At 39.0% G+C, this 26,896-nt stretch overlaps 2 protein-coding genes across 3 annotated transcripts in view; both read left to right on the top strand.

Moving 5' to 3' along the window:
- Positions 1-7,286, top strand: part of LOC135473057 (uncharacterized) — a 165,269-nt gene extending 157,983 nt beyond the window's left edge. Inside the window, exons 22-23 of one of the 2 annotated variants that reach the window (XM_064752852.1) lie at positions 584-670; positions 4,114-4,248. In XM_064752852.1, coding sequence (XP_064608922.1) covers positions 584-652 — 69 coding nt within the window. In that variant the 3' untranslated portion in view covers positions 653-670; positions 4,114-4,248. Of the gene's footprint in view, positions 1-583; positions 671-4,113 lie in introns of both variants that reach the window. The other variant, XM_064752851.1, reaches the window with a different exon arrangement.
- A 10,617-nt stretch (positions 7,287-17,903) lies between these two features.
- On the top strand, positions 17,904-20,713 carry LOC135473845 (uncharacterized). Its single transcript, XM_064753764.1, has one exon. It carries the CDS (start codon positions 18,129-18,131, stop codon positions 19,326-19,328), a length of 1,200 nt encoding a protein of 399 aa, XP_064609834.1. The 5' UTR covers positions 17,904-18,128; the 3' UTR covers positions 19,329-20,713.
- Positions 20,714-26,896: the final 6,183 nt, after the last annotated feature.

The following is a 26,896-nucleotide window of genomic DNA, read 5'->3' as shown; positions in this document are numbered from 1 at the left end:
ATGTATCTGATAATATGATGGGTTTTAGAAAATTGTTTTTGAAATGAACCCAATATTTTGGAGATTGTCTGCTCCATGATTATGATGTATTTTGGAATTTGTTTAGAGATTGAATCAATTAAGATGATGTATTTTTATAGATTGTTTACAGATTGAACGTATGATTATAATGTATTTTGAAACTTGTTTACTTTTACTGACTCCAGTATTATTGTCATGTATTTTGAAGATTGTTTACTCAGTGATCAGTTCCCCTGTAATATTTACATATTGAATCCATTAAGATGATGTATTTTTACAGATTGTTTACTGAATGAACCCATGATTATGATGTACATGTACTTTGAAAATTGTTTACAGATTGAATCCGTGATGTATTTGGGAAATTGTTTACTTATACTGAATCCAGTATTATGATCATGTATTTTGAAGATTGTTTACTCGATGATCAGACCCTTTGTAATATATCATGAGGTATTTTAGAGCTTTTGACTGGATTGATCCTAGCTGTATTGTAATAATTATCTGCTGATTTATGTAACATTTTAGTGAAGTTTTACTCTCTAGTTTTGCCTTTTGACAGGAGATAGATGGGGACCATTCAGTAGTGGAGCAACTCCCTGCTACTGAGTCTCTCCAGGTAAACCAATAGATCCTCAGTTCCACACAGGTAAATCACCTTCTTTTTTCACCTGGTTGCTATGGTGATTGGTCAAGAGCATGTCCCTTTTTGCCCCCAACCCCCTGTGGTGTAGGTATGGTCATATGGCCCAGTTTTCATATCGCATGGTAAAGTTTCTGTTGGAATGTCAGTGACTACATAGTGTTGTAATTTTTTTTTTTTAATTTTGAACCCTCAAAATGTATGTGGATGTGGAAATGGGTGTCAGTCTCCAGCATGCTTGGTAAAGGATGGATTTTTTTTTTTCAGCATTCTCTGACAGTTGGAATAGTTATATCATTCACGTCAACTCTTACATCATGCTTCAGCTAATTTAGGTGGCAGAAGATGTGGTTATATATTAGCAGTTTTAACCATGTACCAGCGTACAGCTAAATGCTGTATATATACATATATATATTCTTATACGTATATGGTGGTGGCATCCTCATGGTAGTTTGGTGGGTGGGCCGTGATCTGTATTTAGTAGTTAAAGGTGCTTATATTTGAGACACTAAAACACACAAGGTGCAGTTTCAAAGCCAGCCTTAGGGAATTTGTAGATTCCCTGCTCTCACTACATATGGGGCCTTGGTGACAATATGCGTTTTGCCACACGCACCATACAGTATGTTCACACTCTAGCGATCATTGGGGACCACTTTTTCCACCAGTATGGTATGCTTGTTTGTAGGCCACATGTGTGAAACTTGTCATGAATAAAGTCCACTCTGGTCACCTCCACCTATGAAACTTGACATTATGGCATTATTTAAACGACAATCTAATAAATAAATAAATAAGGATAGGATGTATGTGGGATAGCTTTGTGATTATCAGGTCACGCATCCATTATTTGATCTTTGGTGTGGGCGTTGGGCAATCTTACTATAAACATCACAGATCTGTATGGCACATTTCTGTGACTTGCTGCTTTACTGGATTTGAGGAAACATCTGTTTTCAATCCTTTCCAGCATCCATGATTAAATCTTGCAGGTGGGCTGAGATTAGATGGTTTGTCAAATTTTGTTAGGCGATACCAGTTTAAGTTGAGGGTGAGGCAACTCTACAAAAGCATCCAAAAATGAATAAAACAAAGCTGAAAATCCACATTTTTATTTTTTGTCTGATCTCCATGTTTTGTGTTTTTTTTTAGTTTCCTGTATTTCTAGGTGTTAAGCAGGAAAAATTGCCAGAATAATCCATATTTTCCACAAATTAGACAGTTTCCAAGTTTTTATTTTATAGCCTCTTCTGACATTGAAAAAGATTTATTCAGCCTACAAAGCAACAATAAACACTGGTGTAGCTTTGTAAATTATAGGGAGTGGCAGCTAATTGTATATCTATCTCACTTTTCATACTGTCACTGGCATGCAGCATGGTCAGGTGTTGGCATGTTCTGTTTATCCTCTCAGTTTAATTCTGCTGCGATTGAACGATGATCATCAAGTCATCATCCATGCTGTATGGTGACATATGTGAAGCATCAGATCCAAATAATTTGTAGGACGGACAGACGCTTGCTTAACATCTGCGTTTACATTTGAGTGTGACAGTGTCGGGATAACCATACAGTGTATGTCTTGTACACCTCTGTTATTGTGTGCTTTTGCCCTTAGACATGTAAATGATTTATTTATTTATTGATTTAGTTAATTGATTGGTGTTTTACACCTTACTCATGAATATTTCACTTATATGACAGCGACCAGCATTATTGTGGGAGGAAACCAGGCAGAGCCCGGTGAAAACCCACAACCATCCGCAGGTTGCTGCAGACCTTTGCATGTACAGCCGGAGAACATGTAAATAAATGTAACTGTAAATGAACATAGCTGTAAATGACATAAAATGCAGCCAAATGGTTGTTTTTTTTTAGAGGCAAATAATGGTTATAAAATATAACTCACGGGACTGAAATTTACCTTTATCAAGTAAGATATCACTCTACCTTCCAAACAAATGTAAGATCAGTCAAATTTTCAGAGTAAGACAAAATCAGGATTATTTTGCCATGGATGTAATTTTATATCATTTACAGTAGCCCAAGATGATATATTTCATACTAAAACTCAGCTGTACATGCAAATGGTTTGTCGCTGACTATATGGAATTAGCACAAATTAGTATAAGAGATTTGACACCTCTTGAAAAAGAATGAACAGTCTCAGACAATATTTCATTGACATTTGACCCACTTTTGCAGGTACATTCATATTTGGCCGAATATATTTCAAACGTATACTACAAAGCCACATTTCAGTGAAACTTAATTCATACATGAATCCACTCAAATGACCTTTGACCTCCAAATAGCTTCTTATTTGACCCTGAATAAGACTGAAAAACTATCGCCAGAACTTGCAAGCTAAATTTAATGAAACCTCATACAATGTCCTTCCAAAGTCATGCAGGCATACATTTTTTCAGTGGTGCTTCATAAAAACCAATTTTGGAAGAACCAGATTTCAAAGAGAACTGTTCTGTGTTGTTGAATATTTAGTGAATTCATTAATATATTAATACTATTTGGAATCTGACTGGTGAAAGTATAATGTACTTTTTATATATACTAGGCTAGCTAAAAGTTTATATATTCTTAAACTGGTATAAAGAGGTGTCAAAATTTCCCTTGGTCTTGAGCAAGATAAATTTATAAATGACAAGTATATTTCATGAAATCACATCTGGCAACTTAATAAATGTCTCATTAACAAACTGTCACTGGAAAGTTGAGAAAGAAGTAGTAGCATTTCATGGACTAAGTACTCCCAAGTTGTTGAGATGTAGTGGACATGTATCAATTTAGTGTAGTCCAGTATGATTGTTTTCCGGGGATGACTTCCTTCTAAATATTGTGAGAAATTCTGTTGTAATTCCCTATATCATAAGATATAAGTAAGAAATTTCTGTGACATTTCAAAAATACAGTTGGGGATTTATTGTTTGTTTGTGCTTGATGTCCAAAACTCATTTATCACTTGAGGAGGTGGTCAATAACTGAAGTGATAAAAGAGTGCTGTTAAAATTAAAGAATGAAATAAACAAAACCAACATGCACATGTAGTTATTGTTAACATGAGTATATTACTTTCCTTTCAGCTTAAAATAGTCATTTTGTGGATAATTGGTATATTAATTAACCAATTAATTATTAATTAGCTTTATTTTGCAAAAAGCTGTATCTTGTAAAATTCTGTAAAAGATATGTTGATCCTGGTTAGGGAAATCAACTTTGCAAATTGATGTATACTATTTACTGAAATCTGTTTTGGATCAGGAAAAATATGCAAAGCAAAGCGAAATGAGAAACTGACAAAATATTCCAAATAAGTCCATTTATGTACATGCAGAAGATGGCAATTCAGTGTTTGAAATTTGTGTCTGTAATTCAGATAAACTTATACATGTAATTCTCATTGATTTTATCGTATTTTTTCCTCACAGGGAAGGGAAAGAAAGAAACGGGGACCTCTGAAGGCTCTCAAGGCCGTGTTCGAAAGTCAAGGTCAGACATCACACAAGACATCAGGCAGTGAAGAGACTTTAAGCACTACAAACCAGGCTTCAGGCACTACAGGTGTGGCTAAGGGCTCCATAGATCAGTTAAATAGTGCTTCAGTCCAAACACGTGGGATTCCAACTAGTAGTTCCAAGATTACAACACCACAAACCATAACATCTGCAAAGTCCAGCCCTCCTACATTTGCGGAAGCAAGAAGTATCTTTGAAGAGAACGACTTCACAACATCCTCAGATGTGGAGAACGAGCAAGAGACTACTGCCCACAGCTCCTCAAAGTCCACGACAACCATGAAGAGAAACGGCGACCTCATGATGTGGCGACCCATTTCCAGGAAGTCTAGCTCCAACGGCAGTGCTGGGAATTCTGGAACAGGAAGTACCTCAAACTCAGACAGTTCCAATGGTTCCACAGACTCTTCCGACCAGAGGGCACTGAGTGCTGGGAGCAGAACAATTACGGTGTCACGCACACCATCTTGGAGCAATGCACCAGAGATGGAAAAGTCCACGAGAGGTCCCATGATCCGAGGATCCAGTGGAAGGAAACGATCCATTAATGGAGATATCCACAAAGATGCAACAGGCTATCCTTTTGTGACACCCGAGTATACAAACTTTATCAAATTTGTTCTATCCAAGAACTATGAAACAGACAGGGACATAGCTCATGCTGGGAACGACGTAGATTGTCTGGCGGCCGAGCTGGAACAAACCATGTCTTCTTTGATGGAGTCTCGAATAGACAAACAACCATTGCAGCTAAAGATGTGTCGGGACGAGCTGATTCTGGTGACCCGGCAATTTGTCGGCGATGCCAAATCTTTGGTGACGAGTGCCACCCAGTCATCTGCAAAACTCTTCTGTAACGTCAACTGTAGTGTCCATACCCTAGCCAAGATGTTTCTGCATTGTCATGCCACACTGTTGATGATGGATCAGGTTCCTAAGGCTCTTAAACTGGGGCAGGAAATGACACGGATCGCAGACGCCTTCAAGAAGACTGTTATCACGGCGCGACAAATCATGGGACAGCCTGTGACTGATCCTGCCATGAAACAACTGATGAAGCAAGCAACGTGGCTGGCATCTTTGCTAGGGGACCTGATGAAGATACTGCTTTCTGTGAGTGTAGAACATTAGTTCTCTACCCTTGTAAATGGTATCTGCCAGAGAAAATGGGATACACCAGTACCTGGTTGTTTGTAATTTTGGATGGTCCCATTGACTATTTCAGACTGAGAATTTTTGTGAAATGTAAAGGAAAAAAATGTTAAAAATTTGGATTTATTTGACCATAACAAATTTAGGTATCAGTGTCAATGATTCAACATGTGGTCTGAAGAAGTATATGTATAAATTTTTCTTAGATATTGTATTCCTATTAATAAACAACATGGAAAGTACCTATCCTATATTCCTATAGAACAACAGGAAAAAAAGACATATTTCATTTCTTATTTGTCAACCAAAGATTTTCGTGAAAAAAAAAAATAACAAATTTCTTGTAAAATAATATTACATCTGGAAACCACCAATAATAGATGGTTAAGAGATGTGGGACCTTAATGATGCATGTTTGAAAATGCTCTTTGTATCGGTGTCATATGTTATTGTTGAATTGATGCTTTATTGCTACATATTACTGGTGCATATCATTATGGAAGGAATATGAATTTGAATTGGATCTTGGAAGTGATTGATTCTATTTATACATGTATTTGGTGTGCTTTATTTTTACAATTGCCTTTAAAAATATTACACTATTTAAGACGTTAATGTTAATTATGACTGAGTTAATCAGAATTGCATTTGGGTTCTTAATGTACCTCAAAAGTGTCTATTAAGGTCTTGTTTAAAGACATTTTAAGTACATAAATGTACTTGTATTGTGGTAAATTGGACTGGGTTCTGTTAAGAGGAATAAATAATGATGCTTCAGACAAAAATATCGTTTCCAGAATTTCACACAAGGTTAGAAACATCAGAACAGTCTTGTGGTTAAGTTCAGTGATCTGCAAGTGTGTTAAACAACAAGGCTTTAAACATTCTGAAGTATACATTTGCTGATTATATTCAAAATTCCATTACATATTTCAGCATTAGCAATGTTTGCTACTTGGAATAACCTAAAACACTCATTATTATGGGTATGTATTTATTATAATTGTATGTTATAATCACTCATTGTCATTTCAGTATGATAGCATCTTTTATTGTGTACTAGAGATTTCAAGGCGATCCCTCCAATCTGACTGTGATATTGTTCTATAGAAGGATCTCCTAGTAGCTCCTTGTTGAAAGCCAAAATTTGCGCTGTATATGTCAAACGTTTTGCTTTAGCTTTTCTTATTACATGTCTTCATTTTAATGCAAGGGGAAAAAATTGAAATTTTTGGGAAGGAGATGCAAGTTAAAAAATTGTTCTGAGAAAAATGGCAAGATATTTGTAGAATTTGTCTCGTTCCATGTTCCATAGGGCTATCTGGTGAACCGTGGCATAATTTCTGACAACCGTGTCAGCCCACAATCAGCATTCCACACAGGACAACTCAACAAGGAACTGATACATATTATTCATGACAATGATGTTGCAAAATTAACCTCAAAACAGGCCTGATTCTCCATTGTTTCTGGGGTTTTTTGGTGTAGGTAGTATTTGTGAAAGACCATTCAGATCTGATGTTGTTGCAAATAGCGTAGTGCAGACCTGTACATGTAGGTAAAAATGTTATAGAGGTGATATTTTCCTGTTTCAAAAAAAAACAAAATTTTTAATATAACACAAGAAAATTTGGCGTTGGATTCTATCAGTGTTTATTACTTCTGCATATTTAATATGTATATAAAAAAGTATATTATATTGGTGTTTATACCGGTACCTTACTATTTATAGTATGCATAAACTTGTAAAAACTTGTATAAATATTTTATAACTGGTTTGTGAATATTTGTGTGACTCAATCAAAAAAACCTGTGGTATTGCCTCGATCTGTGTATAACATATCTAGTCCGCCATAATGCAGGGCCTGCCCTGGCAGACTTTACTTATCTGATTTCTGACTACGCACTGATATTAACTTCTGAATAAATATAACATACAGAATCAGTATTTCAAATGTTTGTCATTTTTTTTTTTTTTTTTTTTTTTTGTGCGTGTGTGTGTGGCCTCTGTAAATATTGGCCAGTTTTTGAAGGAAGACATTGTTGGCCTTGTACGTAGCCTACCCACCTATTAATGAAAAATCTTAAAAAATGACAACTCCTGCCGTAAGGGCATAAGTGGGAAGGTCTGCCAACAACCTGTGGATGGTTGTGGGTATCCCCCAGACTGTGCCCGGTTTCCTACCACCATAATACTGGTTGTTGTCGTATGTATTCCTCACTACTGCTGAAAACACCAGTGAAACAAATAAATAAAATAAAAAGTGACGAATTTCCTGAATAATATTCAGACAATTTTTTGATATCACTGTTCAGTTGAGACATCAAAAAAGAACCTTGGCAATATTTAACCATGTGTATCGCTAAAATGTGTGAAAAGGCACTGGAGTTGATGTCACTGAAACTTGCATGTATCAATGTTTTGTAATTGAGGTCACCTTTTTGTGAGCCAATGGCCTGGTTAATAAGCACAGCTTTACATCTTGTATGTTGCCTGGTAGAACGAATTTAACAGAATACCTTATCTTCAAAACGCCAAACCTTTACAACGAATTAACTGTGTCTCGAATTCTATACGATAGTCAAATGTAAGATTTGTATGCTTTCATTTTTCTGGGGCTTCCAGCTTCAAGCTAAAATAGGTAAACAAGTTCTCGACGGCGCTCTTTCTGGTGTCGCCTTGCATGAAGCTCCCTAGAGACCACGTGTCTCTCACCAGTTTGATACATGTCACAAGAGCAAAAAGTTTGCCAATTGGTATAACTCTCCCGATAGTTTGCTATTGTTGCCTCCACCTGCATAGTGTAGTGTCCGTCATCATATAGCTGGAACAATTCTTCAGAATGCCTGGCGCTGAACAACAATGAAAAAGACCTAAAGCTTTAGAGCTGCGTCGCAAAAACGCACATGGTCTACAAAAGGCTTGCGATTCGTATTTACTCTCTGTGCAAGGCGCCGTCCATGTAGTTTCATGTACTTGCGCCAACAACATAGCTCCAGTGTTTCTTCTCGTGAATGTTTCTTCTTGATGACACACACGTCTTGACCAGTGAGGTCGCGTGCTCGTCATTAGCTACACACTGAGCACGCTGCGGTTTTCTGTCATCTACACAGAGGTGGGCAGCTTCTGTCTGGTATATCCCCCGTCAATAAGATTACAGTCGGTGCAGAGATGATGGATTCTAACTGAGGTGAAAGACATCAATCAGATAACTGTATATCATTGAAGTGTATGTGATCTCTAAGAATGCGGTCTGTAAATACATAGTAATATATTTATACCTACAAAGATGAGCAGTTCTGATACAAACCCATCAAAGACTGGATGTGGAAATTTGGATGATGTTTGGTATATGAAGGTATATTTTCATTTCTCCAAGTTCTACCTGATCTCACCATCGCCGTATTTACAGGTTTTTTTATATGAATCCATATATTGATCTACAGATCTGGGCCCAGTTTCACAAAGCGGGGTTGGAAGATAGAAACTGCTATCTTATGTTTGCCATGGCAACAATTTTGCAACATTATTGGCACACTTACCAGTGATTACTTATACATCGACCAAACATTGCCATAGTGTATTAGTCGTTAATACCAATTATAAAGCTTGGATCTGAGGTAAGACCCATAAAGTGACCGCCGTAGTAGAAGTCAAAAAAAAAAAATGTTGAGCAGGGCACAGCATTGAACAACAATTAACCAATCAATCAATCAAAACGTGGGGGGTATTAATTTGGGCGTGTCAATCCAATGCCATGCTTTCGTTTCTGTGTTTCAATTGCTACAATTAAAATGCTGTCCGATTTTGATACGATTTTGTGTGCAACTTTATTTTCTTGGACCTGAAATCAAGACCAGTATGATCCGTTCATAAGTTTTTCGTGTTTAACGATCCCCCTAATCCTGGTTGGTCGTAGGTTTCCGTTCGACAACAGCTTCAAATACACTCTGGTGTTGAAAAGAGAAAAAGATTGTGTGCAGATTGGATTTTACTGTCTTTCACCTTGTCTTTGTTTGTTTTTCCCAATGTACGCAACCAGGACGAGTTTTTCAGTTACTGCAAAGTGTGATTTGGAGGGAATGTTGAGGTGCCTTAATGGTATACGCCGAAAGGCTTGTATATAGACTATATAACATGCGACAAGCTCCCCATAATACACGCATGAGAGGTGTCTGTGTATTGCACTCGCTATTATATAGCGCGTCAAAAAAGCAGGTCACCCTAGGGTTTGTGAATGGGGCGGATTAGAGGAGGGGCACTGCGTACAAGGAGACAAAATCAACACATTTTCTGCATATTTAACTGTCCATCAATCATCCCAAGCTGATGGGTGCTGTCTTACTTTTAGCTGCCTTTTCGTTCCTTCCAGCAGAATGGTACAAGCTTGTGTCAAGTGAATGTAGCTTGTTGTTTATATATGGAGTATAGGGACTTGGTCATTGCATGGTACTGACTCACGCTTATGGGGACTGAAATCAACTATTGATTTATAGGTTAGTAAACAAGCTCTGTTAGTGCACGTGCAAAAGTTCGCGCCCTCCCCTGTTTAGTCCGGCATCTGCCGACGTCTTACGGCAGCACGGAAGTTTGCCTCGTGAATGAAATAGATCGATGAGACTTGCACGTGCAGATATAATTGTGACTGATAGGGATGTCAATTTTTTGCTTGTTTAAAATGAACTCAGTGTGTAGTCAAAAATACATTTTTGCTAAGCCTCAGTATACAGTGTATGTGTATTTGAAGCTCAAATATTCATTAGTATTAAGTACGACGAAGATATACTGGATAGAATCTAAGCGTCAATTATTCATGTAAACGTTCGCTATAGCTGCGGCATCCAACTAAAAGTTGACCATTATGGGTTTTGTGTGGTATAACACTAAGGGCCGTTATTAAGTGAATGTCAAAAAGAGTGCATGTGTTTAAAAGACAAGATGTTAACATTTTTACCGACAGACCTTTTCGACCTGCTTGTTGCAGTTTTAAGGTTGTAATTTATGCATGAATTTGCATGAAGATTCTCGTGAATATCTTATATGTCAAATGTTATACGGTGTATTAATTACGTGTCGTTATCAAAGTAAGCGTACGAGTGATCCAAGTACAATCACCAGAGTATATGTGCAAAAAATGTTGTGGGAAAATGGGAATATTCACTTCAATATGTGTTTATTGTCTCAACACATTCTCAAAACTTACAGGTTTCTCTTCACGCTTTTCTCAAAATGATGCTATGTAGACGTCAAAGCGCCGTGTTACACATTAACCTTAGCTTAAGCCTGGCCCGCTCATAAAAAGCTGACCCCGCAGCGCACATGAAAACTCAAGGCATAAATAAATATAACAGGCTAATATTATGTTATAGGATCGTAAAGCATACCATGTAGTACATAAAGCCGAATTATTTTATTACCAAAAATTCTTTTCACGGACGGTGTGTGTGATTGACATTTCATGGATTGAACACTGCTGTACCTACTGACCTTTCTAAGTTCGGTTTGAAACGAATACAACACAAAATTATTCAGGGTAACACACATGAACCTTTCGATGGCTTGGTTTCACAATTAATCGTTCTATAATTGCTGACGTAGACCCTCGGAGCGCGTTAATATAATCGCGATTATTTATTCACATGACACAATTCAGTGATGAATATGGTCAAAATTTTTTTCATATTGGCAAGGTTTTACCCATGAGATAAAACTGGCCTATAGGAGCATATTATCATAGTCGTCGTATATTGCACGTCCGGCAGTCCAGGCCGTGCGTCTGTCCATCCATACACACAAAACTAAACTTGTGTTCTCTCCTACAAAGGGGGGCCTCCGTGGCTCAGTTGGTTAGCGCGCTAGCGCAGCGTGATGACCCAGGAGTCTCTCACCAATGCGGTCGATGTGAGCTCAAGTCCAGCTCATGCTGGCTTCCTCTCTGGCCGTATGTGGGAAGGTGTTTCAGCAGCCTGCGGATGGTCGTGGGTTTCCGCCCACCATAATGCTGGCCGCCGTCGTATAAGTGAAATAATCTTGAGTACGGCGTAAAACACCAGTCAAAAAAAAAAAAAAAAATCTCCTACAAAGGTCTTGTTTCATATTTAAACACTTCTATCTTCTGTTGAATTAAGACAAAGTTTTGGTGTGTGTTTTATTATTTTGTAACATAAACATATGTACTTCACATTTATTTAACACATGTTTTTCTTGACCTACAGATTTCTGTGTTGAATGAAACAACACAAGTTGTGGTGTTAGACTTCAACACAAGTGTTTTTGTGTGTATTGTTGTAAACACTTTTATGTCTTCAACGCTTATAGCTTCTATACCAAACACGCCATTTGCTTAGACAAGAAATTTATTCATTTCCGGTCTTTGGCTCATTTTTTTAGTCATTGGGGTTATTTACGTTCTATTTTGTGGCCGGATTTTAAGCGCGCTATTTCTAGAAGCAGTCAAGCAGTTTTCTGTTTAATTTTATTATATATAAACCTAAAATCATGTTTTTCATTGACCTAGGCCTTTTTTTCATTGGACCTGTGCCACCATGTCTATCTCATACAATATAATTAAAGACATATACCACAGAGAGTGGAACCAGGACAATGTGATAACTGACACATTGTCACAAGTAACAGGTGAAATGCGACTTCTTGTCAGTTTATCTCAGCCAGGGTTTTATTCTGACCATGTAAATGCATAAATTGTAGCAATTTACAGGCTCAAGCAGGGATTAAGCAGGGATGTTAACTGCAATTTGTTAACTGGTCTAGAATTACTCAAAACACTGTGTTGTCATCACATTTAAAACACAATCATGGGTTTAAGACGTGGTGGTGGTGGGGGGGGGTTAATTTATCTGAAGTAAGTGGTAGCTTTTTGAGGCGTGTAATATAAGAATTTGCCAGTGTAATGAACACTTCTTTCATTGATTTTCAAACGACTTGCAGATTTCGTATAGAGTTTTCGATTAAATCGCATTTTCGAAGCATCTGCACCTATTCCTACTTATATGCTTAAACATGCTTTTACCGATCATATTGAATGAAGGCCACCATTCAAGGACAAGATTGATCTGGAAGCATCTGTATATATATATATATGTATTCTTTGTGTGTATATATGTGTGTGTGTGTGTGTGTATGTATGAAATCAGCCCGTAGATGTTTATGTATTCAAATTCTGTGATCTTTTGTACATGATTCAAAAGGGCCAAGCCTAATCAATTTTTCTGCGATGAAAAGAGGTTGTAGGAGTTGTTCCCAATTCCTTGACCCATGAATAAAACTGGACCATTTTTGCATTTGGTGAAAGCATAAAATGTACACTGAGAAGTCCGTTATCTTGAATGTTCTCAGTGAACAGCCATCTATTTCAAAAGAAAGTAAAAGACGAGCAAAGACTTGTTAGCAACGGAGTTAAACGGCCCTGTTGTAGCAACAAATGATATAAATAACAGTAGAATGGTGGGGAAAGACGGAAGTTTTGCCCGCTCTAGGACACGTCAACTCCCATATCGTCTCTCAGAGTGATTTTTAGGTCGTCCCGCCTGGCTAGCCGTCAGTGGTTGTTCTTTATGGCAGGATAACGGGACTCCGCCTGGAAAACGGTTTATACCGTTAAATTCCCCGTTAATCCGCTGACCTTCTGTCAAGGTTCAGCAAGGGACACTCGAAACAATTTAGTCCCAAGTCTATAGAGAGAGGCAACCGTGGCGTTCGCATTGGTCACAGCCATCAAACGGGTTTATGTGACAGTTAAACGGTGGAAATGAGCCATGACAATTACCATAACAATCACGGTAACTTTACTGTTAGTTCGTCATGAAAAGTTGACAGCTTTACTTGCCCGTACATGTACTCGTAAATATAACCCGACATCCTACAACGGCCTATCATTAAACGATTTTTAATGTGAAGGTCAGAGATTTGACGGCTGGCAAGGGGCCAGCACGATTGCCTGAGAAATGGGCTTAATTTCCTAAAACCTGTTGAAGCTTTATCGTTAATTAGACATTAATGTTGTTCGTGTGACATTAAGGTGGCACTGCCTCCTAATCTCTGCCATTTACATCATAGTATATGCAAGTATCAAATTAACGATATAAGACTTCTTTGCGCGACTGAATTTTCAATTAAAACATAAAAACTGGGGTCTTAGAGTATAATGGAGTTTTACAGATAATGTCTGCATAAAGTTTAGAATGTTCTTTCCGTAGAAGGGATTATTATCATCCTTGTGAATGATTTGTTTGTGTTGGAAGTGTTTTCGACAGGAAGAGATCTGTTAAAAGATATGTTCCAGGTTTCAACTGGAGAATCGGAGGAAATTTCTCTAAAAAAAATATATCTTAAAGATACAATCTTTATAAGATAATACATAAGTCTAGCAAAACCGTGATAAAAGCCTGGATGCAGAACCCAGTGATATCAAGAGAACAAGCACGCTTATAAAACTTTGCATAAGGATCTTAGTGTTCGCAGAGTTTGGATCAACGCCGGATTTGAAACAAAATGCAGTAGAACGACCTTCACATTGACGCGCGAAGCCATGTCTATATGGGCTGTAGTTGCGCTTCTATTTCCTATCGTTCATTTTCTTAACACCACAGCAATTTTCATCTTTTTAACCTGGGGTTAAGATAGACGTCTATTTTAATGTTACATCCTGTTACCGAATTTCGAAACTTGAAAAAAAAGTAAATAAGATCGATAATGCTTGAAACTTGACAAATGATGAAGTTCATAATACTAATTCTCATTTTACAAACTATATCATATTTTTTCTTGAAAGAATATACGATTTATGCGTTCCAGTTTAGGAAGGATATGTATTCATCGAGTACAGAAGGACATGTGTTCATATGCAGCATCAGGCGTTCTCGTGCTGACCGACAATTGTTGAATGATCAAATAGTTAAACATTCATAAACTCTCTAAAAGAACTAGGATGCAGAACTAAAAGTATACGGATGTAAATCAATATTAGCTTGCTTCTAAAGACGATGCGTATACATTCCCCGAAGCCTTTGGTAAGGCGGAATATATCGTGGCGACAGTTAAAGGAAAACGAAATGCCATGCATCCGATAAGCGTATGATAATCCAGATCTCACTGTTTCGGCCGGGTCTTTAGGTCAGGAGGTTTTCCAGGTACCTGACAAAGGTCGGTGGTTTCCTCTGGTCACTCCGGTTTCCTCCACCCATGAATCTGACCGTCACCATATGTGCAAAAAACTGAGCATGATGAAAATCACCAATCAATCCATCTGTTAATCAATCGCGTGATAACTATTCCCCATAAATATTGTCTTATTCGTTTCATAATGAAATGTATTTACTTTGTGTTTAACAGGGTACTGAAGAATATTTCAATAGTCATTAGATGCCTGCTGTTAAGTTTATGGGTGAAAGAAAGCTGTCACCAGGGATCTGACTTAAAACCGCATCCAAAGTGGCGAGAGTTGGATTCGAGCCTGTGGACTCATTGTTTAGGGGCCGATCGACGGAGACGATATAAAATTAAGGTGTCTGTTGTATACCTTTGATACTTTGTTATACCTTAAATAGCTCAGCCTTTGATAGGTGAAACCCTTGTGTGATGGAGAGGCTCTAAACCAAACAAAGTTACATTCGACAGGCGTGGTACACCGGTAGTGAAGGGCATTGTTATGGTTGCGTGCAGGTATAAGTATACCACGTGGACACTGATGGAACCGAAGTCCGTTTTGACTTAGGTCAAAATTTACAATTCAGTTTTAGAATTTATTTTGAGGCTATGGGAACTAGAATGTAGACCACATTGTCAATGTTACCTTAAAAAACTGTGTTAACATTTCAACTTCCATTACCAAGAACTGATTACTGTGACGCGGTTTTAAACTTTGACTGAAGTCAGAAATGACTGTGTCGAATCGGTCCTTTAATGTCGCTATTTGGTATAATTATGTGTGCACGCAACACAAAGAGCGTTATTTAAAAATGGATCATGTAATGTACAGTTTTTCTGTTCAGTGATCCAATGAATGTGGGTCGATTTTTAGAACCCATCACGACATTTACATGTGTTGCCTGTAAAGTCTGAGAAAACAGAAAAATGAAGTAAGCCCGAGTTGAGACCAGCGAAAGCTATATCCAAAACTATAGTTATTTTTCATATTTTTATATTATTTTACTACTTGACGGAATGAAAGGCAGTCTAGTATTTGCATTCTATGTTGGATGAATTTGGTTTCATTGAATTCACACACATTTTCACCCGAAACTCCGAGGTTAACAACTACAATGGAACTGGAAGTCCAAAAAAAATGAATGAAAAAAAATGTGAATAACTCACTTCCATCCACTTTACTGCCATCTAACACTATTAATCTGGCCCAAGACCTCCACCAGAAAATACAAAACTTTGACTGCAGTTCACTTTAAGACTTCAAATGTTCCCATCAGTTGGTTGAAAAAAGATTTAACCTTCGGAACAAATCACTACCGTGTGGAAACAGATATGGGTTTATCAAACTGAGTATTCAGATAATGCCCTCTCGGAGATTCTGCATAGCTGCAATGCAGACGTTTGCAGTATAACGCGCGACAACGTTGTAGTAACGTAAGGTCAGGAGAATCCTACCCTTCATTTCTTAGCAATTCTTGCGAGTAAGTACATTGTCAAGCGTAAAATTCAACAATTGCACATTCTGATATGAAATGATCAGTAGATTAAAGAATGGATCAACGCTAAAAAAAAAACCTATTCAAAGAGAAGGGTCCAGCTGAAACTAAAAATGTGAAATATTCTTGAGCGTTTTAAGAAAAGGCATTCGTGTAACTATAAATGAAGCAAATCACTGAATTCTACAAACAGAAATTTTGTGGCACGTTGAGCGGGTAATTATTGTTATTTACACACAACATATCGTCTTTATTGTTTACTGACTGAAATGGATAATTGGTAAATATTTACTTTAACATCTATCTGAACAGATATCTTACTTACATCAACTGAGTTTTGAACTTGCAATATACTTCATTTTTACAAATTTCCTTTGGCTTTTACAACATGCTATCTTCCATATGTAAATCAATGTTGGCACGTTTTTTTACTTGTTGTTTGTCTGATCATATATTTCAGGTGTATATATTTGTACAGATATCGCTGATTGTTGGTGACTTTTTCCCACCTCTGTATAAACCAAGGTGAGCATGGTGTGAATAAGGGTTGATTACCCAGATTCCCGCCCCCCGATTGGGGGCATTTACCGTTGATGTATACACTAAACACCCTGTGTATAGTCTTCATGTACACTGTGTGCGGCCCTAAGCGCTCGCTGTGTAAACTCTGGGCGTTTTCCACTGGATGATACAATGTTTAGCCCCATTCACACAGGCTAATAAAGCAGGAAGATTAAGTGAAAATGAAGGGAGGATCGCGGTAAGGAGTGAATCCCCAGTGAGAGCCGGGACAATTGTTCCCTACCATAGAGCGTGGTCATCGGGTCGGATAATCGGTGGACAAAGAGGGTCGCTTGCTACCCTTGCACGACCATTTTCCAAGCAGGACTAATCGACTCTAATAACACTATAAACTAGCGTCCTGACAGAAAAGTGACTTCTTGCCAATTCTGCCTGCATACGTCCGCAACAGATAATATATTCCCCTTTCAAAGACTGCGGCCCCATGCTATATACCTCAGTTCCTTTTCGTTTTGTATATATAATCTGAATTTTGCATATACTACTACAAGTTCAACAAACGTTTGTGGCTGGTTTACTGGCTAGATGATCCCCATTATGTTAGAAAAAGCGTCTCTACATCAGCTCGAATGCGACTTTTTGTCCCGTCAAAGTAGTGTAAAGACCCTGTTCAATACCTTCGATGTCTCTCTATTCACAAGTGTCGAATTCATAACACGTTTCTTGAGATTGCAAGAATTTAAATTTCCTAATCCATTTGAAATTATGAACAGACAAAACTCCTTAAGTATGTCACAGATCCCGACACGTCGACGATTTGATTCAACCAATAGATGCGAGATTTCAATTTCACTGAAGATTTGCTCGGTCGAGTTTATTTTTGCCCTTTGGGGTATAGCTGGCAATATCATTTGCGAAATGAGCGTAATATTGTGAAATAAGCCAAGGCTGGAGTCGGGACGTATTTCAAGTGGCTCGGGAATGGGACATTGAATAACGTTTGCTTCTTGAAAGTGCTCCATACTTTTCAAGACCGTCTCGCTAAGCCCGCCCCGACCCTGTCACCCCTCTCATGTATTGACCGGATCAAACACACCTGTGGTCGGGTTCTCCACAGTTGAGTCAACCTTTTCAACGCCCCGCCATCCATCATCCATTCTATAGCCATAGTCATATTTGACTTGCGCTTTCAAGAACAGTCGGCCGTGTTCACATATAAGAAAGTAGAGTGGTTTTTGTGGGATCAGACAGCAGTTAAGTTGTGATAGGCCCACTGCACAGTGGCTGACCGGCACTGTGAACGGACGACCGGGCAAATAGTCTAACCGAGTCCAAGGGTGAGATGTTAATCATCAGGTACACTCACATTTAGCACTGAGTGTAAACCGAGAAGGTTGAAGTTGGCCCAGGTATTGCTGGATACGCGGATATACGCGGACGGACTGCTGCTCGCTTGAGAGGACCTCCGTGACGTGTGTCAGTGACTGAGAACGGGTTTGTGTAATCAACAGGTAAATACAGATGAGCAAGAAGCCTGGCTGCTGCCTGTCTCAGAGAACATAGTCACAGCGTCCCTGCCCGGGCAGCTCGTCATGGAGAAGTCCGCTCGACGACACGGGGTGGATGAACCCGCCGTCAATCTACTCAATTTTGTAGACATCGCTTCTAGTAACATTAAATTGGCCTTGGACAGACCCGCCAAATCTAAACGAAAGGTTAATCACAGGAAGTACTTACAGAAGCAGTTGAAACAATGTGGTAACACGCCATCAGACTCCGCGGAGTCCCCAACAACGGTGCTAACCGACACCAACAAGAGCGCTCTTAATCGACAAGGTTTGTGCTTCGTCAAAAGCAGCCGCAAAGAAACGTCTCAAGCAGGCCTTCAGCAGAGGTCACTTCAGGCATTGTTTGACCCTCGAACATTGCACGAAAAATGTTGCACGGACCCCGTGAGTAGATGCCAGTCGGGGGCCAATAAATTACCTCTCAGGAAGAGGAACCTTCCAGCCTCCTTCTTCACCGAACCCAGTCTTCACGTGAAAAGACGGTGTGACCCCACGGACAGAAACCCCGCTTACTTCCTGGAGCCCATAGAAGAGCTCCCACATACCCCGACGACAGCTTCTCTGCCGAGTTTCAATATCATGTACAACCAACAGCAGTCATACAAGAAACAGATGCAGAGCTCTGAAATAGACACTCGTGATTACGTGCAGTTTCCTTCGGAATCTCTCGAAGCTTTCCTCGAACATACTCAGTTTTCCGATCTGCTGTCACCCGTCTGTGGATCTGGGTGGCAAGAGGATACCGGTTCGCTAAACAGTAATTCTCCGTATGGTGCCACCGCCGAGCCCTGCAGCCCACTGTCGTCTTACTCTGACCATTCCGACCCTGTCACGTCCACCCCTCCCCTCCAAAACAACTCCACCGATTCCTCCTGGATGCCCTGCTACAGCTCCACTTCCCTGACAAACTGTAACGATGCTGTGTTCAGCAATCATGGAATCTCTCAAATAGACAATGGCTTCTTGGAATTCCAGACCCCAGATCCAAATTTCAATACGGATTACCTCAGGTGTAGTCAACTAGAGGACGGCAACCATAGGTATTGTGACAACACCACTCACGAACAAACACTTTTCAACAACGACAACAGCCGGGGTAATAATCTGCCGACTTTTCAGAATGTATTTTGTTCCAATGCTGCTTCTATCCACCGATATTCTACCTTGAATTCTCCCAACTGGCCAGACGACCCTCAGCAACAGATCTGCTTTTCATTTGCTTAGACTTTAATTGCTTTTTCGTGAATTTGTTCATGCTGCAGTATTATGTACGAACGAAGGCTCGTGCGAGATAATTAGAAGTGGTCCTTAGGAACCTGTGAGGCAAAGATTTGTATTGTATCCTGACAGCATAAGCCATATGAGCATTCTAGATCATGTATTACTTTGGTGAAGTATTATGCTAAACTTAACCCACATTGTCTAAATACCCAGTTGGCAATGATGAAAATAACAGACAGGCTTGTCTGTTGGGGGACAAATATAGTATGACATTTGTTGATAGAATTGTTCCGTTATGGTGACGTAAGTGTGGCTCACATGATTCAATACCGCTGACATCTCTTATTTTTACTTGCAGACAAAGTCCGTTTGAGAATGCTATGTCCTTTATTATTTTGACATGTTGCTGTTTTACAGCGAGCGAATTTTTAAATTTTTTTTTTGTCCTGTAATAACCTCTCAGATCTTTCAAGATGAACATATCGAGTGTGTAATATGTTTTGTAACGATTACTGGTTTAATTCAGTAGAATTGGTAATTATATCTCTGGATAAATGCATCTGAAGATGCAATATTAAGACGGTGAGAAGTATCTGCCCAATGAAATTACAGGTTCGGACCCAGCTCTCGCCATAGCTCAACTTTAGTCTGAAGATTTTTTGGTAGCTGGTGCAGGGCAGTGTTTTTTTAAACGGGACACTTTGGTTACCCCCACCTGCAAACCTAATTGTCGTCGTAAAAGTTAAAACTTCAAAAAGACGAAACAAATAAATTACATTTCCAGATAGTGTATATCTAGCTTAATTTAACGCTGTCACTCAGAAATGCTACTTATAATTCCAGATAATTTGAAATAACCGTCATTACCTAAGGCAATACACATTTTAAAAGCTAATATAATTGTTTGTGCAAACTTTTGTTGTTTTTGTGCTATATGTTTTTTGCATTTTTCATACGATGACCCATATATTTTTAGAAAAAAAGTTTTAGATGTTATCCTTTTATATAATATGTACATGTAGATGTTAAATGTTGAAACTAATGTATTTTTATGATAATTCCGTCCAGTCGTATTATACAAAACGCAATGAATATGAAGTGTTGCCAATGATAATAAATTAAAGTTCATATATTATAAATGTTTTTACTTAACCTTCTTGTTGGCTAAATTGCTGCCTGCATGATTCAGTTGTTGTTGTCCAGTGTCCAGATTTATATGCCTCCGTATGGCGTACCAGAGGACTGATTTCTCTTTGTGTTGCTACTGTTTAAAGATATCAGTTGTTTCTGTCGTTATAAAGCCACTTATCGTCTTCAGTTAAACGAACTCTAATTATAATTCACACCATATTTTAGGATATCAATTGAGATCGCTGTAGGCCTATTTTTTCTGATACAAGAGAATTCACACTATATACATATTATATTGCTTCTAGCACGTGTACAAGTTTTAACAATATTAACGTTCGATGTTGTCGAGATGTTGGTGGACCCGGACGAACGGAAATCTGCCGTCTTCGAAAAATTTGCCATTGCTATCACAATACACAAGAGTTAAGTATATCATAGCCACCAAACTTTCCCTAACATCTCCAGTGAAGCTTTTCTAAAATTTAAATGGTATTGTTCATCTGTAGGCGTTTTGCTCATATTTACTTAGCTAATAATCTTGGTCACGTAGGCCTATATTGTGCTGTATCGAACGCCCTCAGTATATTATAATGGGGAACCAGTAATAATGCTCATTCATTATCCTTGAGTGAAAGAAAGAGGTTTCTCGTCACCGGTAAAGTCAGATTAGGCGTCACACTATTTTGCAGTTTTGGTTTCATTTACTTCATTTAAATATATTTTCATACCGTGCCTCTTCCCCGCCCCCCCCCCCCCCCACCCCCCAATCCTATTTTGAGCTTTTCAATGCAAGTGGTGCATCTTTATTTCCATTTGTGTGGGGGTGGTTGTATGCGTGTGTTTGTGTATGGCATAATCTTGTGAGCAGTATACTTAAAAAAGTTTTTGATTAGGCGTCAAAGTCGAAAAAATCGCATACCAGCCGTCAACCCAAATGGACTTTCCACATCAGTAACCTTAAGACCAATTTCCAAAACAACATTCAACACAAGCCACCAAAGTGCTAAGAAAATAAATATTAAGTAAAAAATTCGGTAGGATTCATGCAAAGAGAAGCAGTCAGTATTTTTCAGTCATGATAAAAAGACTCCAGAAATGGCCCAGGCGAACGAGTTAAAAGAAAATGTATCGGAATCGTGTACCATGTTAGTATGTAAGTTGTCTTTAATCAAATCATGTATGTCAGCTGAGCTGTTTGGTGAAATTTGGTGAACACTTACTAAGCCTGTCGCGATCTGACTAATATTTGAGAATGTCACCTTTCTTATACACGCACATGTAAGTGCGTGTTTCCCTATAATCTTATCTAAAAAAAGGGACCGGGGCATATGTGTTGATAACACCTATCGCAGCATCCAGTATTCCTGTACATCCAAATGTGTTTTTTCCCCAATGTGTTTTCAAAATGTCAGTGGAGCACTGGAAGGTAACACACAAAATACAGATTAGGGGGCTGTAAAAGGGAAAAGAAAACTTTATTTATCAATTTAGTGAATGTTGGTATAGAAAACGCCAATTTACCTTCAGTTTAGTAAAATGTCAATAGATTAACTCCCGTTCTTAAGGGGTTATTTCCTGTCCGTCATAGACTGCGATCAGTAACGGTTCCAGCCACCTACCAAGTGGTCAAGGGGAGGCTCAGAGGAGTGGTCAAGCAACACCGGACAAAGTGTAGTTGTGGTCAAGTGGCCTACCCGCCCACACTAATTGTTACAAGTGGGCTCGATTGTTGGTCGAGGTAATGCTATATATTTGTCAATGTTTGTCAACTTGGCCGGAGCTGACCACCTCAGTGCTCCGGACCTAGCCCTAATGTCTGCCGCTCCACCCCTAAGCCCCCATCTGGTACGGGATTAACTTTTCTGTGGACCAACTTCAACACTTAACCGGTAAGAAGAACGCGTCCTAAACGAAAAGATATTCTGTGATGTACAAGGCTATGAAAGACCAACAAGACTCGAAACTCCTATTAACATATAAACTTATGTCTCAACATATAACATGTTATGTCAGCACGCTGAATATGTGATCAGTAATTCATTGTGAAGTTGGCCATTAAAGTGTTGTTTTCACTCTGGCGTGAAAATGTGAAAAATGTATCCTCGGACGGAAAAAATAAAGATGTTCAACCAGAACCAGTTTATCCATTGTATATATTTTTGATGTATTTTTATATTTTTTTGTTTTATGCCGCTGTTTTCCGTTGTTATCAATTGGGACATTAAAATCTCACATGATGGAGATCAGATTTATGGATAGGGGAGATGAGCCAGAGTTTGAGGGAAACCAGAGCATCCCGCCAGGATTCTACAAAGGCTCGCGCTGAACACTGTAGCCGATGTTGAGAAAGCTGGATTAGAACTCGCTGTTCCATTGGTGAAGGTTGTAGTCTTCTACCGATAGGACTCATTAGACGACTCGGTAAAAAACACCCGTGTATTTGTTTATTCACGCTAAACCTTACAGGTATACGGAACAAATGTGACATTGTAATAATTATACAGGAGTTTAAATACTTTTACATATACTTTCTTGAATACGGCGTAAAACTCCAATCAAACAAATAAATAAATCTTACATATACAGTACATGGATGCAAGTGTTGACAGAAAATACCTGTTCTTAGATACCTGTATTGGTGAAACTCCCCACTTAGGTTGTGAGTCCGTTTAACGAACTCGTACATGAAATGCAGTTACAGCCATCAATAAGAAGGGTGACGTTTATACGGGACGTGTTTCTATAAACAACCTGCAGACGAAAACATCCGGGTGCCAGATTCACAAAACAGTGTACAACATTTTTTATCGTACATTTGTACTAAGATATTATTTGCACGTCACTATTACCATACCATTGTCCTATAGGCGCGATTATCATACATGACATCTTTGTGAAACTGTCCCCTGATCTCATGATCTCATTATTAATAATATGTATGCTGCGATGTAGGTAGAAAAAGGTCAATGTTGCATGGCGTAACACAACTCTGATACGTGCATGTATGTACATCAAGTTTTGTAAGCGTTAATTGCACAACTTATCGCAAGTATAGTGCAGGTATACTATATATTTATTACCATCCACAGGCTGCTGGAAAACGTTCCCACGTACGCCCACGAACTCACAGCGACCGCATAGGTGGGAGGCTCCTGCATGAGTCGTTGCTCCGCACTGGATATACTATGTACCATAACCGATTGATGGCGTTTGCTGGCATCAAATCTGAGTAGGTATGTAACAGTTTTATGGATGGAGGAAAGCGCCCACAGTGAAGACAAGATAAGAGGTTTTCAAACAGAATTAGAATGCATACTGCCACGTGAGCATCATCGACCACTTATCGGAGCGACGTCCCCTTGAACAAAAATAATTCCCCGTCTATGGCTGGATTTGAACTCACACCTCGACTGTCTTGATGGTTTAAAGGAAAGTACCTGAACAACTAGGTCTTGTGCAGATATATGTATAATGCTAAGCCAAAACCAGGGCATGCTGCCTTTCACTTCGGCCGTACTTGGGAAGGCCTGCCAGCAACCTGCGTTTCCCGGGTTTCCTCCCACCATAATGCAGCTCGCCGTACAAGTGAAACATTCTTGAGTACGGCGAGAAACACCAATTAAATAGATTAAGAAATAATCGAATCCAGATCGACTCCAAGTGTTAAGTTTATTCAGCACCAAGCACTAGTGTGACATAGCTTTTTTATGATTTTTGAACAAATATTTCATGAATTACAAGGAACCACGTGCCAAGCGGATGACTGTTATATCAGGGTTTCACAATAGCAGGGGTATATTTGCTTCCCACTCTATTCTTTTCTATGGCTGCCGGTGAATATTTTAAACCAATATGACAAAAGTTACCGTGACTCAAATCGGTAAAAACGTTAGATACATAAACATCTTGGTCAACTTCCAACTACTGATTTGAATATGTAGCCTGTGTTTTGTAAAACGACATATAGCCATCCATTCTACACAACGAAAACAGTTTATTCAACAAATCTGTTTTCACTGTTCAAAATCATTCTTGTTCGAAGAAAGTGTAGATAGGTAGTCGGGAAAGGGGCGGATATGGTTGGGGGTGGGGAGTTGGCGTATTTGCAACAACAATATTTCACTTCGGTGAATAAGAGCGCTTACACTTTTTCACTTTGCTTTCTGTTGCAGCGCACGTGCAGTTTGAATGCTAATAAGATATTTGTCGTTTTAAGGACTAAAATTCTGGTGCTGACTGAATAAAATACCTTAGTGACTCGCGTATAAGCCCCAAAGAAATTATCTTTTAGAAAACTACAAATGCATATATAACATTGTGAATAAGAGTTTGACCTGGCATACACCGGTATGGATAGGCTGATATGTGTACTTTATCACGTACCTGCAATATAATGAACACCCAAAGCGCATGACTCCGTAGCTCAGTTGGTTTATCGCGCTAGCGCAGCGTAATGATTCAGGAGCCTCTCACCAATGCAGTCGCTGTGAGTTCAAGTCCAGCTCATGCTGGCTTCCTCTCCGGCCGTACGTGGGAAGGTCTTGGTTTTCCCCCAGGCTCTGCCCGGTTTCTTCCCACCATAGTGCTGGCCGCCGTCGTATAAGTGGAATATTCTTGAGTACGGCGTAAAACACCAATCAAATAAATAAAATAAATAAAGCGCGTGACACAAAAGCAAATTATATTTCATTAGAAGCAACTACAGGATACAGGTGGGGCGATTGACAGAATAAAATGAATATGAAGGACATAAGATATTTATGGACAAAATCTGTAATGAATGGTTATAGGTTCCCCAGCCTCCATATCAGGGTAAGAAATGGACAAACGTACTTATCGTTTTCAGCTGTTTGTCTCCGAAGCGTGTGTGTTGTATTTTGGGTTCTATTAACATTTAATTCTGATCTTCTTATTAATTTGTTTGAACTTTTCAAACACTTAAATTTCACGACAATCAGTGTTAAGCTCAGTGTTAAAGACTGCATGCATGCTTCAAGTACAGTATCCAGTTCCCTTAAGCTCCGGTTTCATTTAGCTACAGCCTTATGTTTCACTGTTAGGCCTAGACATACCTTGTCTGGTTTCCCCGTTCCCACACACCTGACAATCGTCATACATTTAACGATGGTTAATTGTCCCGCTCTCACAGGGTGTGGGACCTTGGTGACAATTAGCGGTCGATGGCGTCTCCTGAAGGCCACTTGTGTTCCACCATTATGGCACGCAAGTCTCAACGTAACTAGTCGGAAAGCATTGTCTTGCCAAAGGTGACCGTTTCGGTGGCGTAATAGTTAGAACGTCCACCTCGAAAGTCGGGGAACCCGGCATTAAACCGGGTTGGGTTAGACGAAAGGCATTAAAATTCCCTTGTTCCTGCCCCACTTGGTGCTCAGCACTGAGGGGTTAGAGCAAGGAAACAGGACTGGTTGGTCCGGTGTTATATACTGTGACTGGATGGCGGCAGCACTTTGGCGGAGTGGACTGGCTCTGTCACAAGAAGACACAGTATATGTACACACATTCATTGACTCCTCGTCATCATATGACTGAAAAATTGTTAATTACGACGTTAAACCCCCTAGTGTACATACATACATATTCTTGCCAAATGTCGGGGGTAAAAATGTTTTACTCCGGACACTCTGCATGGTTTCCTTTACTCGTATGCTTATATACTTATATACATGTAAGGGAAAAATTCTTGAGCGTTGCATTCAGTCAGTCAATCAATCTATCATATCACCGATTTCTACGGAGCTATAATCTTCGTGACGGCGACAAACGCCATTGACGCAATTCACCACAAAAACAAGGTACAGACAGCATAAATGGATCGATAACAGTTAAGTCTATGTTTTATTTGGGACCAAGGCCATTTCTGAATTAATATAATACATTTTCAAAAGACTCATAAATTGGTTGATTAATTGGTGATTAATGTGCACTTTTCGACATGTTTACTTTCGATGAAACAAAAAACCTTATCTCAATCTTTGTTCTTTCGACTTTATTTAAAGAAATGTGTTTTTGTGTAATAGCTTCAGACGACACACGGAAAATGTGAAAAACGATACAGTTACGTCGAGCTCATGGATGGACCAGAGTTTCCCCATTGCATGCGTGCATGCTTGTACAGATGTCTGTCGGCAGTATAACTCTCATGGAAACGGTCACGAAAATGCCTTGCCTCTTGTTGCCAATGTTGATTTCAAGACGAATTTTTTTTCCTTTTTCTTTTTTCCCGAATAACGACTTAGGAGAGACCACCTTTTATTTATTTCTTTTGAACCATTAAATGCTTTCGATTTTCTCTCTAATTTGCCTGAAGGTGAATGAAATGCTAAACCTGTACATATCACCATACTGTACACTACATACTTGAACGAATTTCTTCTCCCTTTTTCTTTCTTCTTCCTGTAGCATTTAAACATCAAATGATT

This window comes from Liolophura sinensis, chromosome 8 (assembly GCF_032854445.1).
Source record: "Liolophura sinensis isolate JHLJ2023 chromosome 8, CUHK_Ljap_v2, whole genome shotgun sequence".
Taxonomy (NCBI): Eukaryota; Metazoa; Mollusca; class Polyplacophora; order Chitonida; family Chitonidae; genus Liolophura; species Liolophura sinensis.
This window is presented reverse-complemented; position numbering and strand designations above follow the sequence as displayed.

Bases quoted from the DNA above. Each gene is read 5' to 3' on its own strand.
- LOC135473845 (XM_064753764.1), top strand. From the start codon at position 18,129: ATGGAGAAGTCCGCTCGACGACACGGGGTGGATGAACCCGCCGTCAAT.